Source organism: Microcaecilia unicolor, chromosome 5, assembly GCF_901765095.1.
Source record: "Microcaecilia unicolor chromosome 5, aMicUni1.1, whole genome shotgun sequence".
Classification (NCBI taxonomy): domain Eukaryota; kingdom Metazoa; phylum Chordata; class Amphibia; order Gymnophiona; family Siphonopidae; genus Microcaecilia; species Microcaecilia unicolor.
Window position 1 is genome coordinate 106,630,935 of NC_044035.1, and position 24,495 is coordinate 106,655,429.

The window sequence follows — 24,495 nt, forward strand, 5'->3', positions numbered from 1 at the left end:
GTTTTAAAGAAAAAGCTCAGGCTCTACACACCAATTCTGCATTGTCATAGATTCTGTGACTGGTTGCAGGGTCCCTGGCTATTGTGGGGTGGGTCTCTCAGTGATCACCCATCCCTGAAGGGTGGCCTGGCATTTGAGTACCGGCACCTTTTTTGCTAGAAAAAACACACAGACTATATAATACAGAAAATGAAAATCTACCAGCTCACAAATGTCTCCCAATAATCACCCAGTCTGAAAGAATCAAGTCCTAAAGAGTATGGGACAAAGTGATTTTGAGGAGTATTGAAGATAAAGGTTTCTGTATTAAGTATGTATCAATTTCAATAGCAATTTTTTGTGCATTCATATGGCTCACATTCCATAGACGGCATTCAAAGAGAACCAAATATCCAGATTAAGGAGCACCTTATTGCAAACTGAGCAAGGAATCTTAAATATGCCACAGCGCAACACTTCATGATTTGCCTTAAAGAACCCCGGGGGATTACAATTTTAGGGAAAGACAAGAATAACACTACCGGCTAAAAGAGGAAATAAGCCGCCTCAATTGCATATTTGGAAGCGAGCCTGGATAACTTAATTAAATTCAATAGCCCCGGGAGGTATGAACAAGTAGGACAATCTTGCAGTTAATATTAAATGATGGATGAATTTATAATGATTTACTGAGGAGGAATTATGTTAAAGTCATGTGGAGGCGTATTTTCAAAGCACTTTTGTTGCATAGTAACGTATGGAACTTTGTAAGTATAAGTGCTTTGAAAATGAGCTGCATAGTAATTTGATTAATATTACTTGAAGAATATTAATTTCATTAAACACAGATGTAAGGAACTTGGTTGTTTACTAAAGCTTAGCTCGAGTTATCTGCTACATGGCCCATAGGAATAAAATTGGCCATGCTGCAAGTAACTCAAGCTAAGCTTTAGTAAACAGGGGGGGGGGTTAGTACTACTATATATATATTTTTAATTTATTGATAATATCAACCAAGCACTAGTTCAAGAAACCAATACAGTCCACATCACAGGAAAAAAAAAGAGAGCAATTAAATAATAAAAAATAAGGAAATTAGGACCTGGACTAAACTTAAGCAGATATTACTTCACACCATTCATGATGGTATTAGTTAACTTCCCTATCTAATAACAGTCTTTCCAACTGATCTGGTTCAAAGAAGACATATTTAACATCAGATAATGTAATCAATGAGAATTAGGGCCAAGATGGCGGCGTAAGTAGACGCACTTGTGGGAGCTCCTGAACCCTGCTCGTTTTTAGCGCAACTGAGTTCTCTCAAACCCGCGATGGGTAAGAGGAAAGGGAAGCCTGGCTTACCTATCTCCACGGGAAAGGTTGACCCACCTCCGCTGCGTCAGAAGACGTTGCAGGAATCAGGCCTTCGAGTGCTTGGAACCGGAGGCAACACTTTGGGAGGTCCGGGAGATCTTGAAGACCGGAGCGTAGAGGGAATCTCGTTGAGCCCTCCACAGATAGCAGCGCCCCCCAGACCAGGGGCTGAGGCGAAGACGACGTGGGAGCGTTTAGCAGAATCCGGAAGTCGGTCCCCTGCAGGCGCGGCTGGAGACCCCGTCGCTTCCTCGACGCCGGTGAGAACAACAGCTCAGGCAGGTTCCCTGTCTGAAGGGAAGCCCGGCGAACCCCTGTGGAACTCTGGAGGGTTGATTAAACCACCGACTGTTACACTTGACTCATTATGGGAAGCAATTCAAGGTTTGAATATCAATTTGCAGCAAATTTCAGGTATATTGAGGGGAGAAATGACTGAACTAAAGCAAGACCAAATAGTAGTAAAATCTGAAATTGCAGAACAGAAGATCAAAATGGAGACTTTTGATAAAGATTTAGTAGCAGTGAATTCTTTATCCTTGACGTTGATAAATAATAGTAACCTCCAGCAGCGGAAAATAGAATACCTAGAAAATCAGATAAGAGGCAACAATTTACGATTTCTTAATTTCCCTAAAGCTTCCCTTACTCCAGCTTTAGATATGCTTAAAAAATATTTCCTTGAGGTATTAGGTATCCCCCTCGAGGGATTACCACCTATTACCAGGACACAATATATTTCGGGTGCTGTTTTGAGTAAGTTGCCTATAAAGCCCCAATCTGAGGTTAACTTGACAGAATTTCTAGAGCAATCTCTGGAGGTAGTTACTGAAAGAACTACACTGCTGGTTACATTTGCTTTACAATTAGATCGGGACAATATATTTAAACTTTATTTCAGACACATGAATTCTCCTTTTCTTGGATCAAAAATACAGATATTTCCGGATCTCTCTAGAGAGACTCAAAAAAGAAGAAAGCAGTTTTTGACCTTAAAAGAGAGGGTTCTCCGAATAGGAGGATCCTTTATACTAAAGTTTCCTTGTAAATGTTATATTTCCTTGAATGCTGTTAATTACTTTTTTTTTGATCCAGTGAAGTTAAATGAGTTTATTATAACTAAAGAACAACCGCTGTGAATTCCTTGATAGCTTGCGCTTATCCCGGCTGTGATGCTGAAGGTTCTACCTACCCTCTTTTTTTTTACCTTTTTTCCCTTATTTTTTATTTCCTAGATCTTGGAACAAATAAGTTGTGGACTAAATAAGAGATGTTTTTCCTTTTTGTGATATTTACTTAATATGTTAATGTCTGAAGTGTGTATCTATGTACTATTGCATAAATATAAATTTAATAATTCATAAAAAAAAAAAAAAAAGATAATGTAATCAATCATTTGGAGGGAAACCAAAAAAAAAAAAAGTAGCCACTAAAGCTAAGGCCCAGTGGCATTCCTAGGGGGGTGCGGTGGGTGCGGTCTGCCCCAGGTGCACGGCGCAGGGGGGGTGCCACGCGCGCCTGTCCTCCATTCGTTCCATGCTTCTTCTCTGCCCCGGAACAGGTTACTTCCTGTTCCGGGGCAGAGAAGAAGCATGGAATGAACGGAGGACAGGTGTGCATGGCACCCCCCCAGCGGCATGCACCCGGGGGGGGGGCTTCCTTCATGAGGGGTATCCTTTCGCCAGGGGGGGGGGTCCGCGCTGCATCCGGGGGGGCGCTGCACCCGGGGAGCAGGGCGCATCGGCGATCCGTCCCGGGTGTCAGCCCCCCTAGGAACGCCACTGCTAAGGCCACACACACACACACACACACTCTCTCTCTCACACACACTTTCTCTCACACACACACACACTCTCTCTCTCTCTCTCTCACACACACACACTCTCTCTCACACACACAGTGTGATCTACTTTTCATCACTGAAACCTGGATCCATGATCAAAAGGACCCTATAATCCTAGACCTCTGCCCTCCAGGATATAAAATCGCTCACTGGACCAGAAAGGAAAAGAGAGGCGGAGGCATAGCACTAATCTATTGATCCCACTTTACCACCGAAACCACTGCCGAGTCCATAACAATCCAACTTGAAATTGCCTCAATCAGAATCCACAACAAAACTCTGCTTGATCACCTGAACTGTGTCTTGTGTTATAGACCACAAAACATGATGTGAATCCTGTTTGCACACTTCTAACCACTGTACGTTTTACTCATATATTGTAAAAGAGAGGAAAAAACCTCATACTACTGTGGCTGTGCACGGTTACTTTGAACCAGAATAATACTAGTAGCACACAGTTAAAAAGTAATCATAGGCAAAAAAAAACCTCTCTTTGATTTTAATGACAACATGGTGTAATAAATCAATCAAAATAAAGAACCGTTTATCTCTGTTAGACAGCATTCGGTCTGTGCTCCGCTGCTCCACAATTAACTTCCAAGAATGAGTCTCGATGGACCCATTTTGCTGCTGCATTTTCAAGGGTGCTCACCGTCCAACCTGGAACAGTAAAAACTACAGTAAGCACTCAGAACTCAAAACACAGTTGTTTGGTGCATGAATCCAGAAGTTTTATAGACCACCAGGTAATTGGAACGAAGGCCAGACAATCTTCACTGACTTCATTTCAAACACTTGTGCAACCAACTCCAATATACTAGTATTAGGAGACATTAACCTTCATATAGAAGACCCAAACTCTACTAATGCATGAGAATGTAAGGAATTCCTCCACTTATGGGATCTCAAATGACCACAAATGCAAGCAACCCATGTCAAAGGGCACACAGTCGACCTCATCTCACACAAACTGTCAACAGACCAGAACCTAATAATAACAGATATTAAATGGACAGAAACACCATGGACCGATCACTACAAACTAAACCTATCCCTAAAATGGTGGAAGAAGGGTTCATACCGCACACAAGAACACACACAACCTACAGCACCAGAGGCCAAATAGACTCGAAAACATTCTGGCAACAGATGTACAATAACGAATGGACAGCACAAATGGACTCCACATACTACCTCGCAAAATGGGATAAAAGACGAAATAGCACCCTTACGAACAAGAACCTCACGAAGGCATAACTCTATATCATGGCTCAATGATGAACTGAAAACATTAAAAACACAATCCAGGAAACTCGAACGAGCATGGACAAAAATAAAAGATGAACACACACTCAATGCATGGAAACAAATACAAAGAAAATACAAATACGCAATAAGACAGACCAAAAGGACATAGTATAAAACTAAAATAGGGCCAGATTACAACGACACGAAGAAACTATACCAACTCGTGAACAAGCTACTAGACATTACAGCGGCCACTACAACCAATATAGACATCCCATCTGATGACAAACTTGCTAAATACTTCAATGAAAAGATTGCAAACCTACGCAACATGCTACCTCAGGACAATACCGATATCGAAAACTTCATCAATAGCTTGGATCCAACCCCTGGAGAATACCCAGCTGACTGAACTTGGTCAAACTTCGCTCTCCTCACCACCGAAACAGTTACCCAGGCGATCAAAAGGTTCTCCAACACCCACTGTAAATTGGATACCTGCCCCAGCTACCTAATAAAATCCGCCCCTGGCCGCTTCATAGCAGACCTCACATCTCACCTAAACTACATGCTTCAACAAGGTCTCTTCCCTAAGGAAAATGGCAATATCCTACTCACCCCAATACCAAAAGATGCCAAGAAAAATACAAACGAAATCACTAACTACCGCCCAGTACCATCTATCCCACTGGTAATCAAATTGATGGAAAGCATGGTAACCAAACAACTTACTGGTTTTATAAACAAATTCTCAATATTACATGAATCACAATCAGGATTTCACCCCCTCCATAGCACTGAAACAGTACTAATTACTCTCCTAGCCAAATTCAAGCAAGAAATAGCAACAGTATACTTCTCCAATTCGACATGTCTGGTGCATTCGACATGGTAAACCATAATATACTACTAAGATTCCTAGACTACTTCGGGATCGGAGGAAATATACTTAGTTGGATCAAGGGTTTCCTAACCACTAGAACATATCAAGTGAAATCAAATTCAAACATATCATCAATGTGGAAAGCAGACTGAGGAGTACCTCAAGGATCACCACTATCACCGATCCTTTTCAACCTAATGAAGTGCCCACTAGCCAAGTCCTTATCCGACCAAGGTCTTAACCCTTTCATCTATGCGGACGATGTCACAATATACATTCCTTACAAACACGATCTGACAGAAATCACCAACGAAATTAAGCTCAGCTTGAACATCATGGACTCATGGGCAAATGCATTTCAACTAAAACTCAATACAGAAAAAACACACTGTCTCATCCTCTCATCCCAATACAACGCGAACAACCCCACAAATATAAACACCCCAGATTACACTCTCCCCATCTCAGACAGACTGAAAATCCTCGGCATTACAATCAACCACAACCTTACACTAGCGAGCCACGTGAAATCTACAACAAAGAAAATGTTCCACTCAATGTGGAAACTCAAACGCGTGAAACCATTCTTCCCGAGGGAAACATTTCGCAACCTGATACAATCAGTGGTACTAAGCCATGTAGATTACTGCAATGGAATTTATGCGGAATGCAAAGAACAACTCATAAAGAAACTTCAGACCGCTCAAAACACGGCAGCCAGGCTTATATTTGGAAAAACACAATTCGAAAGCACCAAACCCCTCCGAGAAAAATTGCACTGGCTCCCAATCAAAGAACGTATTGCTTTCAAAATCTGCACACTGGTTCATAAAATTATCTATGGCGAGGCCCGGGGATACATGACAGACCTCATCGACCTACCAATCAGAAATACAACCGGATCAACACAAACATATCTAAACCTTCACTACCCAAGCTGCAAAGGACTCAAATACAAATCAACTTATGCATCCAGCTTTTCCTACATAAGCACACAACTATGGAATGCATTACCAAAAGCCGTGAAAACAACGTATAACCACCTAAACATCCGGAAATCACTAAAAACGTACCTGTTCAAAAAGGCATACCCTACCAACCCTACTTAAATGCCTGAACCTTGCAGTACTACGAAACCAAAGCACATAATGGGGAGTTATGATACAAATGTTTAAATACTTGAAAAGTATTAATATAGAAACAAATATTTTCCAGAGAAGGAAATGTGGTAAAAGTAGAAGACATGAATTGAGGGTGCGGGGTGGTAGACTTAGGAGCAATATCAGAAAATTTTTTTGGGTGGTGGATGTCTGGAATGACCTCCTGAGGGAGGTGGTGGAAAAAAAAAACTGGTGGATTTCAAAAAACCGTGGGATGAACACAGAGGATCTCTAATTAGAAAATGAATGATATAAAAAAACAAAACTTAAAGGGCTGCATATGTGTCTGCATGTCAAGTGGTGCTTAGATGGCAACTCTGGCTGCATCAACTGAGGCTGGTGCTTGGCTGGTTTGTATGGTCTGAGTCCTGCTTGTGGCGATCCGGTTAAGGTGGGCCGGAGAGAGCTTTGATGGAAACTCCAGTGGTTTGGAATGTGAGGAGAGTGCTGGACAGACTTTTATGGTCTTTGTCCTGCAAATGATAAGATGGATTTGGATAGGCTGGAATGGGCTTTGACAGCAACACCAGTAGTTGGAACATACGGACAGAGCCAGGCAGACTTCTATGGTTTATGTCCCAAAAACACCAAAGAAAGACCATGATCAAGTATATAATATCACGTTCATTGTTGATTTAAAACAAATTGATTATGAATGTGACTGTTGAGCAGACTGGATGGACCATTCAGGTCTTTATCTGCCATCACTTACTATGCTACTATGTTGCTATATCCCCGCAGTGAACTGTGCAGCATCTTTTATCTTAAACCCCGTTGAGCCTGGGCTGTTACTTTTATTGGCCAACACTACCTCCGAGCTGGTGGTAGTTTTTCTGGGTTAAGGATGTTGTTTGAAGCTCTTTGGTACCTGATTTTTTCTCTCCACTATTTTTTAATGTTAGTCAGTACTTCACCAAAGCAGAAGAGAGATGTTTTTGTTCTCTATTGATTTATTACCATCTCTTTCCCTTGGATTTATTCCTTACAAGAGGTAATTGAAATCACCCATTATTATACTGTTGCCCAGTTTGCCAGCTTTCCTAATTTCTCTAAATATTTCTTCATCTGTCTGTTCATTCTGTCCTGGCGAACGGTAGTACAGCCCTACAAGAATACTATAATGATTCCACACTGCTATCTGTTTCATGTAGAATGTTTATTCTGTTTGACTCAATTCCCTCTTTAACATATAGTGCAACCCCCTCCAATTTGATTCCCTCTCTCTTTGTGATATAATTTGTACTTTGTTAACACAGTGTCCCATTGATTGCCCTCCTTCCACCAGGTCTTTGAGATGCCTGTTATATCTACCTCATCATTTAGTGCTCTATACTCTAACTCTCCCATCTTATTTTTTAGGCTTCTAGCATTTGTATACAGGCACTTCAAATTGTTAGCTGCTTAGAAGTTGATGGGGATAATGTGCATACTTTACCCTGCTCTCTCCTTAAACACACCTGGCTTTCTTTCACCATTGCTGAATTGGGATTCCCTATTCCCGTAGTATCCTTCAAGGATACTCCACACCAAACCATACGCTCTTGGGTGACTGTTGGCTCCCCCCACCCCCCATTTTAGTTTAAAAGCTGCTCTATCTCTTTTTTTAAAAGTTAGTGCCAGCAGCCTGGTTCCATCCTGGTTAAGGTGGAGTCCATTCTTTTGGATCAGGCTGTCCCTTTCTCAGAATTTTGCCCAGTTCCTAACAAATCTAAATCCCTCATTCCTTTACCATTTTCTTAACCATGCATTGAGACTTTGGAGCTCTGCCTGCCTCTTGAGTTTTGTGCATGGAATTGGGAGCATTTCTGAAAATGCTACCCTGAAGGATCTGGACTTCAGCTTTCCACCTAAGACCCTAAATTTGACTTCTAGAACTTCCCCCAAACATTTTTTTATGTCATTGGTGCACACATGTACCAAGTCAGCTGGTTCTTCCCTAGCACTATTTAAAATCCTATCTAGGTGGCACATGAGGTCTACCACCTTGGCACTCAGCAGGCAAGTGACCTGGTTATCCTCATCTCTACTAGCCATCCAGCTAACTATATGCCCAATGATCGAGTCACCAACTACAACAGCTGTCCTAACCCTTCCTGCCTGGGCAGTTCTTGGAGACATAGCCTTGGTGTGAGAGGATAACACATCCCCTGGTGGGCATTTCCTGGCTACAGGAGTACTTCCTACTTCACCAGGGTGATGTTCTCCTTTTAGGAGACCTCCCTCCTCCAAGGCAGCATAGGGGCTCATAGGGGCTGTCACACTTGAGGTGGGACTTCTCTACAATATCCCTGTAGGTCTCCTTTATGTACCTCTCTGTTTCTATTGGCTCCTACAAGTCTGCTACTCAAGCCTCAAAAGAACGGATTTATTCTCTGAGAGTTAGGAGCTCTTTGCATCAGGCACACACATATAATCTCTCACCAGACATTCAATGCAAAAGACTAGATAGCACTCCTCTGGCTGCTGGACTGCTGTCTGCATCTTAGTATTATTGAATTGTTTAATAATTTAAAACTTGCTAAGGTAGTAAGGATATTAGACTAAAATAAAAGAGCCTTTAGATTGTATGGTATATTGTGTGATTTAGAAAGTAATGAAATATAATTAAAACTCTGTAAGAGAACTCCTCTCTTGTTATCCTAATTAGAATAACTGACTATAAATGAACTGTTTTGCTAGGGGTGGTGGGAGTTGGGGAGGGTGGCATAAAGAGGGTATGTTCATAAACTATTTTTGTGAGTAAAACATTGATTTACATTCTTTATGGCCCTTTATAAAAATAGGACAAGCCTATAAATATGTGCAGTGTAAATCTGTGCATACTTGTACAATAAACAAAAATCTGTGAAATAATTAGTGTCTGACTTCTAAAAATTAAAAGTAGAAGGCCCTCAGAAAAGAGATCAACTTATCAATGTCAGTATCACAGCCATGGAACACTGTCCACATTAAGTTCCATCACTGCGGCTAATTATTTAATTATGCCAGATGAAGTGCTCAGAGTGTTGAATGCTCCAATTATGGGGCCCTTTCTTTTACAAAAGTGTGCTATGCAGACTTAGTGCATGAGAAAAGGCTTACTGCAAAATGCGCTAAAGTATTCTGAGGTAATTTGCCAGCCAGCATGTGCTATTTATTATTTTTCTTAAATAATTTTTTCAAGGGTAGGTGTCATTGGTGAGAATGGGTGTGGAAGCATTATCCAGCTAGTGCATTCACATTAGCCCACATCCCTGAAGGAAACAGTTGTTATTGCTGAAGTAATTGTATCAATTAGAATGTACAGCAAGTTATTGTGACCACAATGTAGTTACCAGTAAAACTAGGATTTGGCAAAGGAGACTTACAAGCTGAAAAATCCCACCTTATAGAGGTAATTCTATAAATTGGCACCTAGACGTACGAACCATGTATGCACATCATCCCCTTAATTCTATAAAAGTAGCCAAAAATTGCTCATGCAAATTTTGGGTGTGCACCTAATTTGTGTGCACAATTTAATTGAATAACAAGCCAATTAGTGCCCATAATTGGCTTTTTAACAAGCAATTATTGGCATTAGATTTAATTAGAACTTACACATGTATCACCACTTTTATATGGCATCCAACTCTCAGATCTTCAGATGTATAATGTGGTGACCCTGGTGTGTTGGATACATGAGTTGCACTTTTTTCACTTCTGCTGGTTTTTAGGATACCTGGTGTGCACCCTACTCCTTTTTTTAAAAACATTCTAACGTGTAAGGACCAGAAGTGGCTGGAGGGTATTGGGACAAATGTTTTTGTACAGGATCTTGGTGGAGGGGCATTTTGAGGGGTGTGCAGGGTGTGGACCCCTTTGTTTCTTTTGTGGGAAATCCCTATTTTCCTCCAGGGATGCCTTCCTTTCCTTTTCAGTTATAGCATATCAAGGACAGTAGATATCTGGGGGATTTTGAAACTGTGGGCAACAGCACTTTTCCATCCTTTACGCAATTCTGGCAGGACTGGAGTCTTCCCAATCACCAATTGTTTGCATATTTAAAGGCCCACCATTACTATTTTTCCGCTGTGCATGTCCCTGATACCCAGATTACTTTTACCAAACTGGATTGGGTGTTCCTCCAGCTCACGCCTGCTCTTAACAAGCTCTCTCAGTGACACTACTTAATCAGGGAATCGAAGAGTGCCCCCCATTGGAGTGCTTTGGTTAGTGCCTGGGAGTCTGACATGGCTGAGGCTGTCACTGTTACTCAGCTCCAGCACACCTTTCTGGGAATCCAGGGCTCTACTTCCAATAAAGCGATGCAGGACATTCAGTTTAAGATCTTGCATTAGGTTTACATCACCTGGAAATGGGGGGGGGGGGGGGGGGCAGGGGGAGGTGAACATGGGGTTATGGGAGAACCCATATTGCCAGTGCTCCAGGTGTGTGGGCTCTTTCCTGCACTCATTCCTGGAGTGTCCTGAGTTACATTCCTTGTGGTCGAAGGCTGTGGATACTGTGGTACAAGTGTTGCAGATGAGCATGGAATGGTCCTGTAACACTTTGCTGATGGGGGATGATGTCTGCTTAAGGGAGCAAGGTATGTCTGAGGCTCAATGTAAATTTGCACTGTTAGCTGTTCTACTTGATAAAAAGTGTATACTACAATCATGGATCTCCCCTATAGCACCCTCTTGCCATTGTCCATGGGTAAACACCACTATCTAACTCTCTGGCAGAGATTTATGTAGCTCTACCCGGTCAAGCCAGAGTGCTAACTCTGCTTTACATTTTTATTTTGTTTTATTCTTCTCTTTTTCTCCTTTGTACTGCAGGGGCTGGGGGGAGGGATGGCAGGAGAAAATGAGGGAGGGGGAGTGGGTTGTAGGGAGAGGGGAGTAAACTGAAAAAATATGGCTCTCATTACTCAAGAACAAAACCAAAAAGTGAAAAAAGCCAACCAAAATGTCCACGATGACCAAAGTTTATTCTCCAAAAGAATTGTTGATAAAACAACCCAACACGGGCCATGTTTCGACAAATACAGTCTTCATCAGGGGTATCTTTCAGATCAGCATACAAATGTGTTGTCTTTATGGAACTGCCATAACAGCATACTTCTTCACCTTTGCATTTGAGGCCACACAACAGTAGCAATAAACTTTGGTCATTCTGGACATTTTGGTTGGCTTGTTCCACTTTGGTTTTGTTTTGTGAGACTGTGTGGAACTCATTGATGCCTTTTGGTCTTATTACTCCAGAGCATACTCTAGATCTTTTTGTATTTGTATCTGTCTTTTTTCATCGTGGATCGTTTTCTTGTTTATGCTGTTGTGATGTGCTGCCCTTGGCTTTAATAAAGATTTTATTTTAAAAAAGAACTTATACACATAAATTTAGGCCTGGGATCTGCAATTACATTTTACGTGTTTAAAAAAATGGGGTGCAGAAATGGGAGTTTCATGGGTTAGAATGGGGGCGTTCCTAGCATTCACATGCATTAATACGGGGGATGCATGCCCAATTTAGGCATGTACATTTGCATCATGTTTCAGCTGGTGCAAATGGACATGCCTAAAGTATAAAACATATAAAATAGAAATTTATCACTCACAGTTTAGCAAGGAGTTTTTTTTCTGACCCATGATCACATCAATCGCTGCAAGCATTAAGACCATAGTCTGTTAACAGCTGACATGGGGAGAATGTTGGTGATGTTCGAGGTCTTTGTCTCCTGCTAAGTGAGTTGATTAAACCAGTTGAGTTTATCCTTTTTATTTATATGTTCACTTTTTGGGAGCTTTTGCAAGTTGTTTTGTGAACAGTTATAGCCATTTTTTTTGTAGAGTGTATGCCTAAAGTTAGGCATGATCCCTGGGGTCTAAGCGCCATTCAATAAACCACACCTAATTTTAAATGCAGCTTATAGCACTTTTTTCAGCACCATATGCAGAATTCACCCCCATAGGTGTCAACAATTGGTAGTTATATGCAAATGTTCACTAGCACTGCGTAAATCTAGTAGCGCTATAGAAATTAGTAATAGTATGTGCTGTTCTATAGGTTAATGCCTAAGTGCTGCTGCATAACTGCAGAAGGCAGGCCATGTCTTCAAGAGACATAAGTAACTTATAGAATACCTTCAAGTTAAGTGCATCATTTGACACATGTAGGCACAATCATTTATACCGACCATTCACACGGCATACACGGCTATGCCTAAACTTAGGTTCACTCATGTTGACTTACACTGGCATTCTATAACAACATCGTGGTGCACAGAAGCCATTATAGAACTGGCAACCAAGGATCATCTTTGGTGAAACTAAATGGAGGCACCAATTTCTAGAATTGCCTCATTTATGCTTTACAGATTACAGAAAGAAAATCTTTGGACAGAGAACCTGTCTTTTTTCATTGTTTTAAACATACTAATGTCTAAGACCAGTTCCAGATTAAAGTAACACTGTGGAAGCCATCAAGGTTTAGATTGGTAAACCTTGCACAGCTAGAGATATTTCTTGGTAAAAGGTCAGATAAAATAATAAGTCACAGAGTTATTCTGGCAGAAAAGATAAATCATGTTTTGGGATTCAAGCAAATTAGCCCCAGTTACTCAAAAGTAGAAAATATTTAGAGAGAGGCAGTAGTAAAATTCAGAAATGTACTATGGATTGTTTCTACCAAGGGCTGAGAAAGGTCACCTCCAGACTGCACACAGTGCTGCATGAGTCTTCTCCATGGTTTATTCAGAGGTCTTTTCACATTCTTCTTTCTGCTACACAACTTCTTCAGCATTTGCCTTAACTGATTTGTGGCATTGTTTGGCAACTTTGGGGTCTTCATCAGTGACCATGTCTTGATTCCTCTCCAGTAGCCATTTATATCTCACCACCTCCTTCCCCATTCACATCATGTACTGTGGTTCTTCACTGTTTGTAATTTTTTTAAACTAATCATGAGCTTAAATTGTGAATTCATAAGTTTCCCTCTGTTAGTACCAGCGAATTTTCAAAATGAGAGTATTCATATAGGGAGTAATTCTATAAAGCCCAACTTTGGGCGCTAGAAATCTGAATGCTAAGCCAGTATTTCATTAATAGCACATTTAAGGGTCCTTCTACTAAAGGGTTGGCGTACAGCAACAGGCTGGCTGCACGCCAATCTGGAACTACCGCCAGACTATCACAGGAGCCCAGTGGTAGTTCCCACCCCCAGCGTGCACCATTTCCAGTGCTACAAAAAAGTTTCTATTTTTGTAGCGCTGGTGCTTACCTGGCAGTAATCGGGCAGCACTGCGCGCTGCCGGGTTAGTGCGGGAGCCCTTACTGCCACCTCAATGGGTGGCGGTAAGTGCTTCCCCCACAAAATGGCCACACAGCAAGTGGTTCACTTACCGCATGGCCATTTCTTTTCCAGGACAGCCTTTTACCCACTGCGGTAAGAGGGGGCCTCAGTGTGTATCAAAAACATGTGCTGACACTAGCGCAGGCCCCCTTTTACCGCAGCTTAGTAAAAGGACCCCTTACTCATCAAAACCTTTACAGAACTTTATAGAATTACTATGCACCTAAAGTTAGGTGCTACTACTTATGCTTGCCCTATGCTAAATGCCAATGTTAACCCCTGGATTCTATACAGGTCTCCCAAATTTGAGCACCCAAAATTGGGTGCAGATCCCAGATCAACATCCAAAATAATTAGTTAATGGGCTCCAATGATTTAATTACTGGAGTTATAAAGCACTTACAGTAATTGGCATGAAATATGATTTAGGTGCTGATCTGGCTACACACTATTCTGTAACAATGGGCAACTAAATTGGATCATGCACAAGTCAGGAGGTGTAGCCATGGGTGGGTCAGGGGCGTTCACAATAGATGCACACATTGTTACAGAAAAGTGGTTGTTTCCCTTTTAAGAGAATAAAGGGGAGGGAAACTACAATTCCCAGAATGCCTAGGCAAGTCAGGTTTTCCAGAGACCAGAAAGAGGAGGGTCACCTAGGGAAGTTTTGGCCCCAGCAGGAAGTAAGTGGGAGAAGTGTTCTGGAAGAGTGGGGACAGGGAAGCCTATAACCCCATCGAGAAGCAATGACTATATTAGAAGAGGCTAGGACAATCATCCTAATTGGTGGAAACCTGATAAGCAGGGAGGGGCTTGGAGTTTAAAGGTCTTTAAAAATAGATCCCTAGTACTAGAGGGGGAGAAGAAGGTGAGAGAGGAAGGTCCCTACAGCCACGGAAAGGAAGTCTGTGGGGGGAAGGTCCATAGATGAACATTTGGACAAGGTACTTACCTTGGAGATGGGATTAAGATGCTTTTGACAAACTGAGACTAACAGCCGTGGGTGGAAGACAGGACCATAATGAGTGTTGTCCTGACCATGGTGTGGTGACTGAGTCCCTTTTAATAACTTAAATGACTGGTTCTTAATTTTAATGCTCCTCAGCAATGTAATTTGAATATAGCTCTGCAAATTAAAACACTTGATGTACCGCTCAAACGGCATACCTCACTCATAACAGATCAGATGTGCTCATAGAATTTTGGCATGTGCACTTACACCAGCCACAGAGATGCTGTAAGTGCTCGCACCAAAATGCTGGAGATATACGTATAACTTATAGTGGTCTATAAATTATGCACGTTAAGAGGATGATTCTCTAAAAGTTGCCTGAAGTTATGCACTGGGATGACGTGCACTATGCACAAATTCTATACCGGCCATCATACGCATAATTGCCAATACAGAATACTAGCACAAGTCCACAGTTTCACACCTAAATTTAGGTGTGAGCACTTGCACTAGCTCAATGGATGGTCAGTCAGGTGCATAACTGCTAGTATTCTAGAACCCATATGTGCAAGTGCTAGACACGCCCTTGACCACCCATGCTCCTCCTTGCAGTTGCATGCTATGGATTTTGCACACTCAACTTGTAGAAGACTAACTGGCTTATTTTGAAAGAGAAGGGCGCCCATCTTTTGACACAAATCGGGAGATGAGCGTCCTTCTCACAGGGCATAATCGAAAGCCGATTTTGGGTGTCCCCAACCGCTTTCCTTCGAGGGGATGACCAAAGTTTCTGGGGGCTTGTTGGAGGCGTAGCGAAGGCGGGACTTGGGCATGCCTAACACATGGATGTCCTTGACCCATAATGGAAAAAAGAAGGGCGTCCCTGATGAGCATTTGGCCGACTTTACTTGGTCCATTTTTTCTTACGACTAAGCCTCAAAAAGGTGCCCGAACTGACCAGATGACCACTGGAGGGAATCGGGGATGACCGCCCCTTACTCCCCCAATGGTCACTAACCCCCTCCCACCCTCAAAAAACAACTTTAAAAATATTTTGTGCCAGCCTCAAATGTCATACTCAGGTCCCTCGCAGCAGTATGCAGGTCCCTGGAGCAGTTTTAGTGGGTGCAGTGCACTTCAGGCAGGCAGACCCAGGCCCATCCCTCCCTACCTGTTATATTTGTGCTGGTAAATGTGAACCCATCAGAAACCCACTGTACCCACATCTAGGTGCCCCCCTTCACCCCTAAGGGCTATGGTACTGGTGTACAGTTGTGGGTAGTGGGTTTTGGGGTTTTTGGGGGGGGTTGGGGGGCTCAGCACACAAGGTAAGGGAGCTATGCACTTGGGAGCAATTTGTGAAGTCCACTGCAGTGTCCCCTAGGGTGCCCAGTTGATGTCCTGGCATGTCAGGGGGACCAGTGCACTACGAATGCTGGCTCCTCCCATGACCAAAGGGCTTGGAGTTGGTCATTTCTGAGATGGGTGTCCTCGGTTTCCATTATCGCTGAAAATCAGAAACAACCAAGTCTAAGGACGACCATCTCTAAGGTTGACCTAAATTGCAGGATTTGGGCGTCCCCGACCGTATTATCGAAACGAAAGATGGATGCTCATCTTGTTTCGATAATACGGGTTTCCCAGCCCCTTCCCTGCTCAAGGAGCTTACAATCTAAAGGACAAATGTACAGTCAGTCAAATAGGGGCAGTCTAGATTTCCTGAAAGGTATAAAGGTTAGGTGCCGAAAGCAACATTGAAGAGGTGGGCTTTGAGCAAGGATTTGAAGATGGGTAGGGAGGGGGCTTGGCTTAAGGGCTCAGGAAGTTTATTCCAAGCATAGGGTGAGGCGAGGCAGCATGAGCGGAGCCTGGAGTTGGCGGTGGTGGAGAAGGTTACTGAGAGGAGAGATTTGTCCTGTGAGCGGAGGTTACGGGCGGGAACGTAAGGGGAAATGAGGGTAGAGAGGTAATGAGGGGCTGCAGACTGAGTGCATTTGTAGGTAAGAAGGAGAAGCTTGAACTGTATGCGGTATCTGATTGGAAGCCAGTGAAGTGACCTGAGAAGAGGGGTGATATGAGTATATCGGTTCAGGCGGAATATAAGACGTGCAGCAGAGTTCTGAACAGATTGAAGGGGGGATAGATGGCTAAGTGGGAGGCCAGTAAGGAGTAGGTTGCAGTAGTCAAGGCGAGAGGTAATGAGAGCGTGGACGAGAGTACGGGTGGTGTGCTCAGAGAGGAAAGGGCAAATTTTGCTGATGTTAAAGAGAAAGAAGCGACAGATCTTGGCTATCTGCTGGATATGCGCAGAGAAGGAGAGGGAGGAGTCGAAGATGACTCTGAGGTTGCGGGCAGATGAAACGGGGAGGATGAGGGTGTCATCAACTGAGATAGAGAGTGGAGGAAGAGGAGAAGTGGGTTTTGGTGGAAAGACGATAAGCTCGGTCTTGGACATGTTCAATTATTGGTTGTTGACGCCAATCAGAGTTAATTTAACAATTAAGTTATGCACTCAACTGATGCAATTCTATAACTTCCACTCATGACTTTGCTCGTTATGTGTTAAATCATGTGCAAAATTTTATAGAATTAAGGGGTGTGAGTCCCACCCATGCCCTGCCCAGACTCTGCCTATGTGTACAGCCACCTGTAAATACATGCTATATAAGACATGTGCGTATTTACAGAATAGTGATTAGGCAGAATTTTGGCATGTACGTGCATGTGTGAACACATGCATACACTATTACAGGTGTAAATGCTAGCATCTACTTTATAGAATCCAGGGATAAACAGGAGGCGGACATATCTGGAAGAGAAAGGAGGCGAACGTATCTGTCCCATTTACTTCACACCTCTGGAGTTACAGTACCCTGAAAGGCTGGGTCCAGATGTATTGTCATCCTCCCAGAGACTCGTGTTGTGGAAGTCCATAGGTGTCCATGTATCAGTTTAAGCTTAGAGCTACTTGCTATTCCACAGCACAGGGCAAACTCTGCAGCATTTACTAGACCAGCAGATCCACTGGAAACCAAGGGGTGCTTTTACTAAAGTGCATTAAGATTTGCAGCTACTGTAGCTTAATACAGGGCTTTAACGCCTGGTAGCTGCAAATCTAATGCATTCAGGTTGTGCGTTAATGTTCCCATTAGTGCATGGTACCTGCTGACAGTTAAGTACCTCTGGATTCTATAAAGGGTGCTCAAATTTGCACACCCAAGTTTTGGCGCAATCCTCAGATGTGTGTGCAACTAAACTGGGTAACGAGCAATTAATGCCAATAACTGGGCGTCAACAATCAATTATCGATGTTAACTGGCAACAGTTTGGATCTGCGCGTGCATCTTGCTACATGCCATTCTATAAAACTGTGCGCCCAAATCGCATGGTGCGTAACCCAAAAGAAGGGTTACAGACAGGTTGGGGCATTCGGGAAATATGTGTGCAGTGTTATAGAATACTGTGGATGCCTGCCAAAATTAGGCATCAGGAATTACACAAGTTGTGGAACTCAGCTTTGGGCATGAGAATTGGCGTGATGCTCTATTCTATAAAGGGCGCTCAACACAGAGCAGCGCTGGGTGCTGATATTTTCCAGCGCCCACATTTGGGCACCATTTATTGAATCTAATCCTTGGTGCCTCCTATTTAGGAGATGGTAATTGCTCCCATGTCAACAGTGCGTTAGCCAGTTAGCGTCCGATATGTGCAGCACGCAATCTGGATAATGCTTCCTCATCCATTTCCCACCCATGCCTCATCCCCAGACAGAGAAATTCTAAAAACTTAAGAACTACAAAAACCACCTAACGTGGCCTGTAACTGCGCATTAACCATGCATGAAGTGCTTAATGCACTTTGTAAAAGGATCCCCACAAGTGAGGCCTTCAAGACTAAACAAAACTTACGAAGTCAAAGAACAACATGGATATAAATGGGGATAAGGCAAACTGCAAGAAAAACAGAATAGTTTTACATGGGGAAAAAAACACATTTTTAATGAATTGCTACAATATAAATATTGTTTTAGATAATTTTACTTTGAGCAACACTTTGAAAAGAGAATTAGAATGTAAAATATATAAATATTCATATTAAAATTATTCACAACCATAATGAAACCAGATAAAAAAAACAGAGGGGGGGGGGGGGGGGGGCAACCAAACAAGTAGTAGATGACAAATTCTGAACAATACATCAGTGTTTTACTAAAACCTCAAGGAAGTTTCTTTTCTTTCTTTCTTTTTTTTTGGTAACAATAAAATAAACTGTGTACAGGCATTTGAAACACAAGACCCCTTTCATGTTAGGTTCCATTGCCAATGGCACTAGATCTCAGACTGGCAAGGGCTCCTAACTCAATTCTGTGTAGAAATGCAGACTTTCGTCTCTTCCACTTCCATAAACAATTAACTTGCAGTCAAGGCGCAGAACTGAAATATCTAGCATTTACGCAACAACCCTGCTGGTAGAGGCATTTACATGGTCTAGCCCCAAGTCAAAATAAAAGGCATTTAAACCTTGACAGGGTATGGAAGAAAAATCCAATTAGCTAGGGGGACTGTTATTACAAAAAATATAAATTTGATATATTTCACTGTGTCAACATTTTTTTTTAGGCATGGGAGCAGATAATAGGACCTACTAAACCATTCAATGCAAGAAGGCAAGGCATCCCTGAGGAGATAATGACTCATTTCCCCAGCCAGCCAGGTTGCCACAGATCCAAATGGACATTTTACAGAGCTTACAATATTACCAGCTATTATGTGAAATGAGAATGATTGCCATTTTGAGAGCCCTTTTTCTAAAGTGTGCTGAAATCTGAGCAGAACACATTCTTAGGTGGGGCTTTCCTGTGCGTTAAGGCCAGATTTAATGCGTCAGATTTTTAGAGAATTTTCCATTTTTTGAAATTCAGGTATAAGGTACCTATGAAAAGTTAGGGGGTCTTTTACTAAGACACGCTCATGTTTTTAGCGTGCGCTAAAATTGGGCGCATGCTAAATGTTAAAGATGCCCATAGGAATGCATTGGCATCTCTAATGTTTAGCGCGTGCTGAAAACATGAGCGTGCCTTAGTAAAAGGGGGTTTTAATGCAGGAGCCCTTACTGCCTTCCATTTAGAAGGTGGTAAGTGCTGCCACATTAACTCTGCATTAGCCAGTTAGCGCAGGCTAATGCGAACGCGCTAACTGGTTAACATTTCCACACTTGCTCTCTGCCCATGACACGCCTCCTCCCAAAAATATTTTTAAAAAATAGCTAACATGGCAATTAGCGTCTGCAAGCAAGCAAACTAATACAAAACACTTTAAAGCATTTTGCGGTAGCCTTTTTTTCCCATGCTAAGCACACGTTAGGGCTTAATGTCCTTTAGTAAAAAGGCCCCTTCATTTGGACACAAAGGGGTCCTTTTACCAAGTTCCGGGAAAAAGGGCCCTGTGGTAGTGGAAGGGGCCATTTTTCTCACTCCAGGGTCCTTTTTCCCACAGTGGGTAAAAAGCTCCTATGAAAATGGCCATGCGGTAAGATTACTCTTACCATGTAGCCATGCGGCAGGGAGCCCTTACTGCCACCCACTGAGATAAGGGCTCCCACGGTAACCCAGTGATAACCGGGCAGTGCTGATTACCGCCGTGTTAACGCCATGGTAAAAAATTTTCATTGCGCCAGAAACGGCACATGCTCGAGGCGGAACTACCACCGGAGGCCACGTTGGGCCGGCGGTAGTTCCGGGTTGCCATGCGGCAACCCTTTAGTAAAAGGGCCCCTGAATTATTTTACATGCAGCACATTTTGGACCAACTATGGTTGTTTTTATTTTTATTTTTTTAATCTCATTTTATCTTTGTAAGAAACATGATTGGTACAACTGGCCCAGTACTGGGCAGTGCTGAAAACGTATGTCAGCAGACTATAAAGTTTAACTTATAAAAATATAATTCTTTGTTATCTTATTTCAGTATTTAACCATATTAAATCATTTCTATTACTCAAAGGATATACAAGTAAGCTCAGCGACCTGAAATTAAATCAGCAACACATGAATAAGGGGCCCTTTACTAAGCAGTGCTAAAAAATGGCCTGCACTATTTTCACTGCGTTGTTTCCCATGCCCTGAGGCCACTTTTAGCATGGCGGTAAAAGGGCTGTAATTTCTATTTTCCCCTTAATGGCCATGTGCTAATTTCCCAATTAGCATATCAGCCTTACCACCACCTATTTACTAGGCGGTAAGGGCTCCCGCACTTATCAGGCCGTGCATGACAATTTACCCGCACTACCTGATTATCGCAGGGCGCGCCTATTCTCCACCTCCAAACATGCTCCCACGCTAAAAAAATATTTTATATCTTTCAGCGAGGGATTGGCGTGCACCAGTCCCAGAACTACTGCAGGACACATGAACGTGTCCTGTGGTAGTGCCTTTTTAGCGTGCGGTAAGCACATGTTAGCGCGTACTGCTGCTTTGTAGAAGGCCCCCTAAGACAGTTATCTCATATTATTGTGATACAATGTATATGTTTAAAAATCGCAACCAACATGGTTATATACAAGTGTACTGTGTACAAAAATATACATTTAAGCCCTTAAGCATGGCGCTATTTTAAAGTAATACACATAAAAAGTAACATACATGGTAAAAGGGTAGTGGAACCTACTGGATTTATGTGAAAACGTGAACACAGAAAATCCAAAATCCTAACATTGTTTCCTATGGGGCCCTTTTACGAAGTGGCAATAAGCCCAACATAGGCTTACCGCTCACTAAAAGGGAAGTACCGCCAGGCTACTGCAGCAGCCCGGCGGTAGTTCCTGCCCCCAGCATGCACCATTTCTGGCGCTAAAAAAATATTTCAATCTTTGTAGTGCCAGTGTGTACCTTGCAGTAATTGGACAGTGCCGCGTGCTGCCTGGTTACCGCCGGGTTACAACAGGAGCCCTTACCGCCACCTCAATGGGTGGCGGTAAGTGCCTCCCACCCCGAAATGGCCGCGCGGCAAGTGGTTCACTTGCCGAGCGGACACTTCTTTAAGAAAAGGGAAACCTGCCTTTTACCAGCTGCGGTAAAAGGGGGCTTTGGCGCACATCAAAAATACATGCCGACACCAGCGCAGGCCCCCTTTTGCCGCAGCTACTAAGCTGTTCTGGTAAATGGGCTTAATGTGTCCTAGCGTGTCTCCATGTCCTAAGCCCTTTTCTACTAAAGCTGTAAATTCAGCCTTTTTGAATTATTTCATTTTCTGGCTGTGCCTGAATGTTTAACAGGAGGCGCTAAAGGTTTCCATGTTAAGTCAGCGTTATTCAGTTAGCGTGAACTAATGTCAGCATGCTAAGGGGTCCTTTTACCAAGGTGCGCTAAAATATAACCTGCAGTAGTGTAGACACATGTTTTGGGTGTGCACCTACAAAAAAAATGCCCTTTTTTTAGGCCGAAAATGGACATGCGGAAAATGAAAATTGCTGCGCGTCCATTTTGGGTCTGAGACTTTACCGCAAGTCATTGACCTAGCGGTAAGGTCTCACGCGGTAACCGGGTGGTAATGGTCTATGCGTATCAAATGCCACTTGACGCGTGTAGCTGCTGCATGCCAGAAGCGTGTAGCTGCTGCATGCCAGAAAAGAAAAAATATTTTTTCAGACGCGCGTAGCGGACGAATGTCAAAATTGAAATTACAACAAGGGCCATGCGGTAACTCCAATTTGGCTAGCGTTGGGTGCGCGTAGGTGCCTACATGGCTTAGTAAAAGGGCACCTCAGTGAGTAGCGCTTCTGTACCCATTCTCCCACCACCATGCAGTTAGCGCGCAGAAATGGCAAAACTAATGCAAAACCCTTTAACGCGTCCCATGTTAGGCCATTTTTCTTGCGTTAAGCGCATGGTAGCGCTTAATGCAGATTAGTAAATGGGCCAATATAAGCAAAATTCTTTGGGAAAGATCTCGCACACCTGCAAGTTGTGTTATTTCCTTGTCTTAAAGAGAGGGCAGGCATGAAACACCTATTTTCACTGTGGAAAAATATATCAGGAAAAAAAAAATTTCAGCTGCTTGAAAAAAAGGTTTGCGCAGAACAGACCTTTCAAGGGGAGAAGGTAAGATTTCAATCTCTGCACAGTTCTGCAGAAGAAAATGCTGAGACAGATTCACAAATGGTTACTCTCCCCCCCCCCCCCCCCCCCACCTTACTAACAGCATTCCATATGTAACAGGAGACAGTATTTTGCAGCTGATATTCAGAGTCTGCAGACTTATCGGCAGGCACAGGTCTCCACTGACATGTTGGGATATATCTTTAAAACCACATTTCTGTTCTCATCCAAGAAAAGCACGCTGAGAGGGTTCATTTTATCTGGAACACAGCAGGGTTCAGGGATGCCAGGAACGATTCCTACTGCCTTTACGATGCTTTGGATTGTAGCATGGTTTGATGGCCGAACAACCTGGAATAAAATTCAATATTCACAATTTACTTTACTTTCCTAATATAATAGAGAGCAGAGAATAATTCCTCAGTCAGTTGTTTTATTTGCAAATTGAGGACTGTTTTACTAACCTGCAGATCCTGCCTTATTGTCAATGGGGTCTACTCAGAGCCAAACTAAGGGCCCAAATGATTGGGGGGGAGAGGGGAGTCAGATGTACTCAATATTTAGTAGGCTACAGTTGCCAACTGTCTAGATTTTTTCTGGATTGCACAGGCCCTCCAGGGACAGAGAAATACCCAGTGTACCTGAATATAACTAACTCACCTTGAGCTACTACTGTAAAGGCTTGAGCAAATCTAAATAAATACAATAAAAATAAATAAATATTTTAGCACTAGTGTCTGGAAGCCAGAAGGATGGCAATGACATTTCCTCAATCCTCTCCTGGTGGCACACCTAGCCTGCTGGGTTTTCAAGATTACCACATTGAATATGCATGAGATAAAATTACATATAGTGGAGACCCATTGTATGCAACTATCTCAAGCATATTCACCACAGTAAGCCTGAAAAATTAAGGGGTACTTTTACTAAGGTGTGCTGAAAATGGGCTGCGCTAGTGTAGGCGCGTGTTTTTGGCGTGCACAGATCCATTTTTCAGCGCACCTGTAAAAATGCCTTTTTAAAATTTTTGCCGAAAATGGACGTGCGGCAAAATAAAAATTGTCGTGCATCCATTTTGGGTCTGAGACCTTACTGCTACCCATTGACTTAGCAATATGGTCTCACATGGTAAGTGTGCGGTAATTATGTACACGCATCGAATGGTGATTACCACCTGTTTTTTGCCGCAAGAAAGAAAATAAAAGTGATTTTCTAGTGGACGCTCATAAAAAAAACAAAATTACCGCCCGGGCCAAGCGGTAGCCGGGTGGTAACTCCAAATTGACACATGTTGGACGCACTTGGAGGGGCATCATTGAAAGGGGCACCCAAGTTTTCCCGAGGACGTCCTTGCAGGACGTCTCGCAAAGGGGAGGGGAAATCCGTATTATCGAAACAAGATGGGCGTCCATCTTTTGTTTCAATAATACGGTCGGGGTTGCCCAAATCTTTACATTTAGGTCATCCCTAGAGATGGAAACTAAGGACGCCCATCTCAGAAACGACCAAATGCAAGCCCTTTGGTCATGGGAGAAGCCAGCATTCGTAGTGCACTGGTCCCCCTCACATGCCAGGACACCAACCGGGCACCCTAGGGGGCACTGCAGTGGACTTCAGAAAAAGCTCCCAGGTACATAGCTCCCTTAT

General features: G+C 42.9%; 1 protein-coding gene across 2 annotated transcripts in view; it reads right to left on the bottom strand.

The window, feature by feature from the left end:
- Positions 1-22,269: 22,269 nt before the first annotated feature.
- The window catches only part of GDF10 (growth differentiation factor 10), a 41,072-nt gene continuing 38,846 nt past the window's right edge, over positions 22,270-24,495 (bottom strand). For both annotated transcript variants that reach the window (XM_030204854.1, XM_030204853.1), the window contains exon 3: positions 22,270-23,199. In XM_030204854.1, coding sequence (XP_030060714.1) covers positions 23,008-23,199 — 192 coding nt within the window. In that variant the 3' untranslated portion in view covers positions 22,270-23,007. The remainder of the gene's footprint in view (positions 23,200-24,495) is intronic.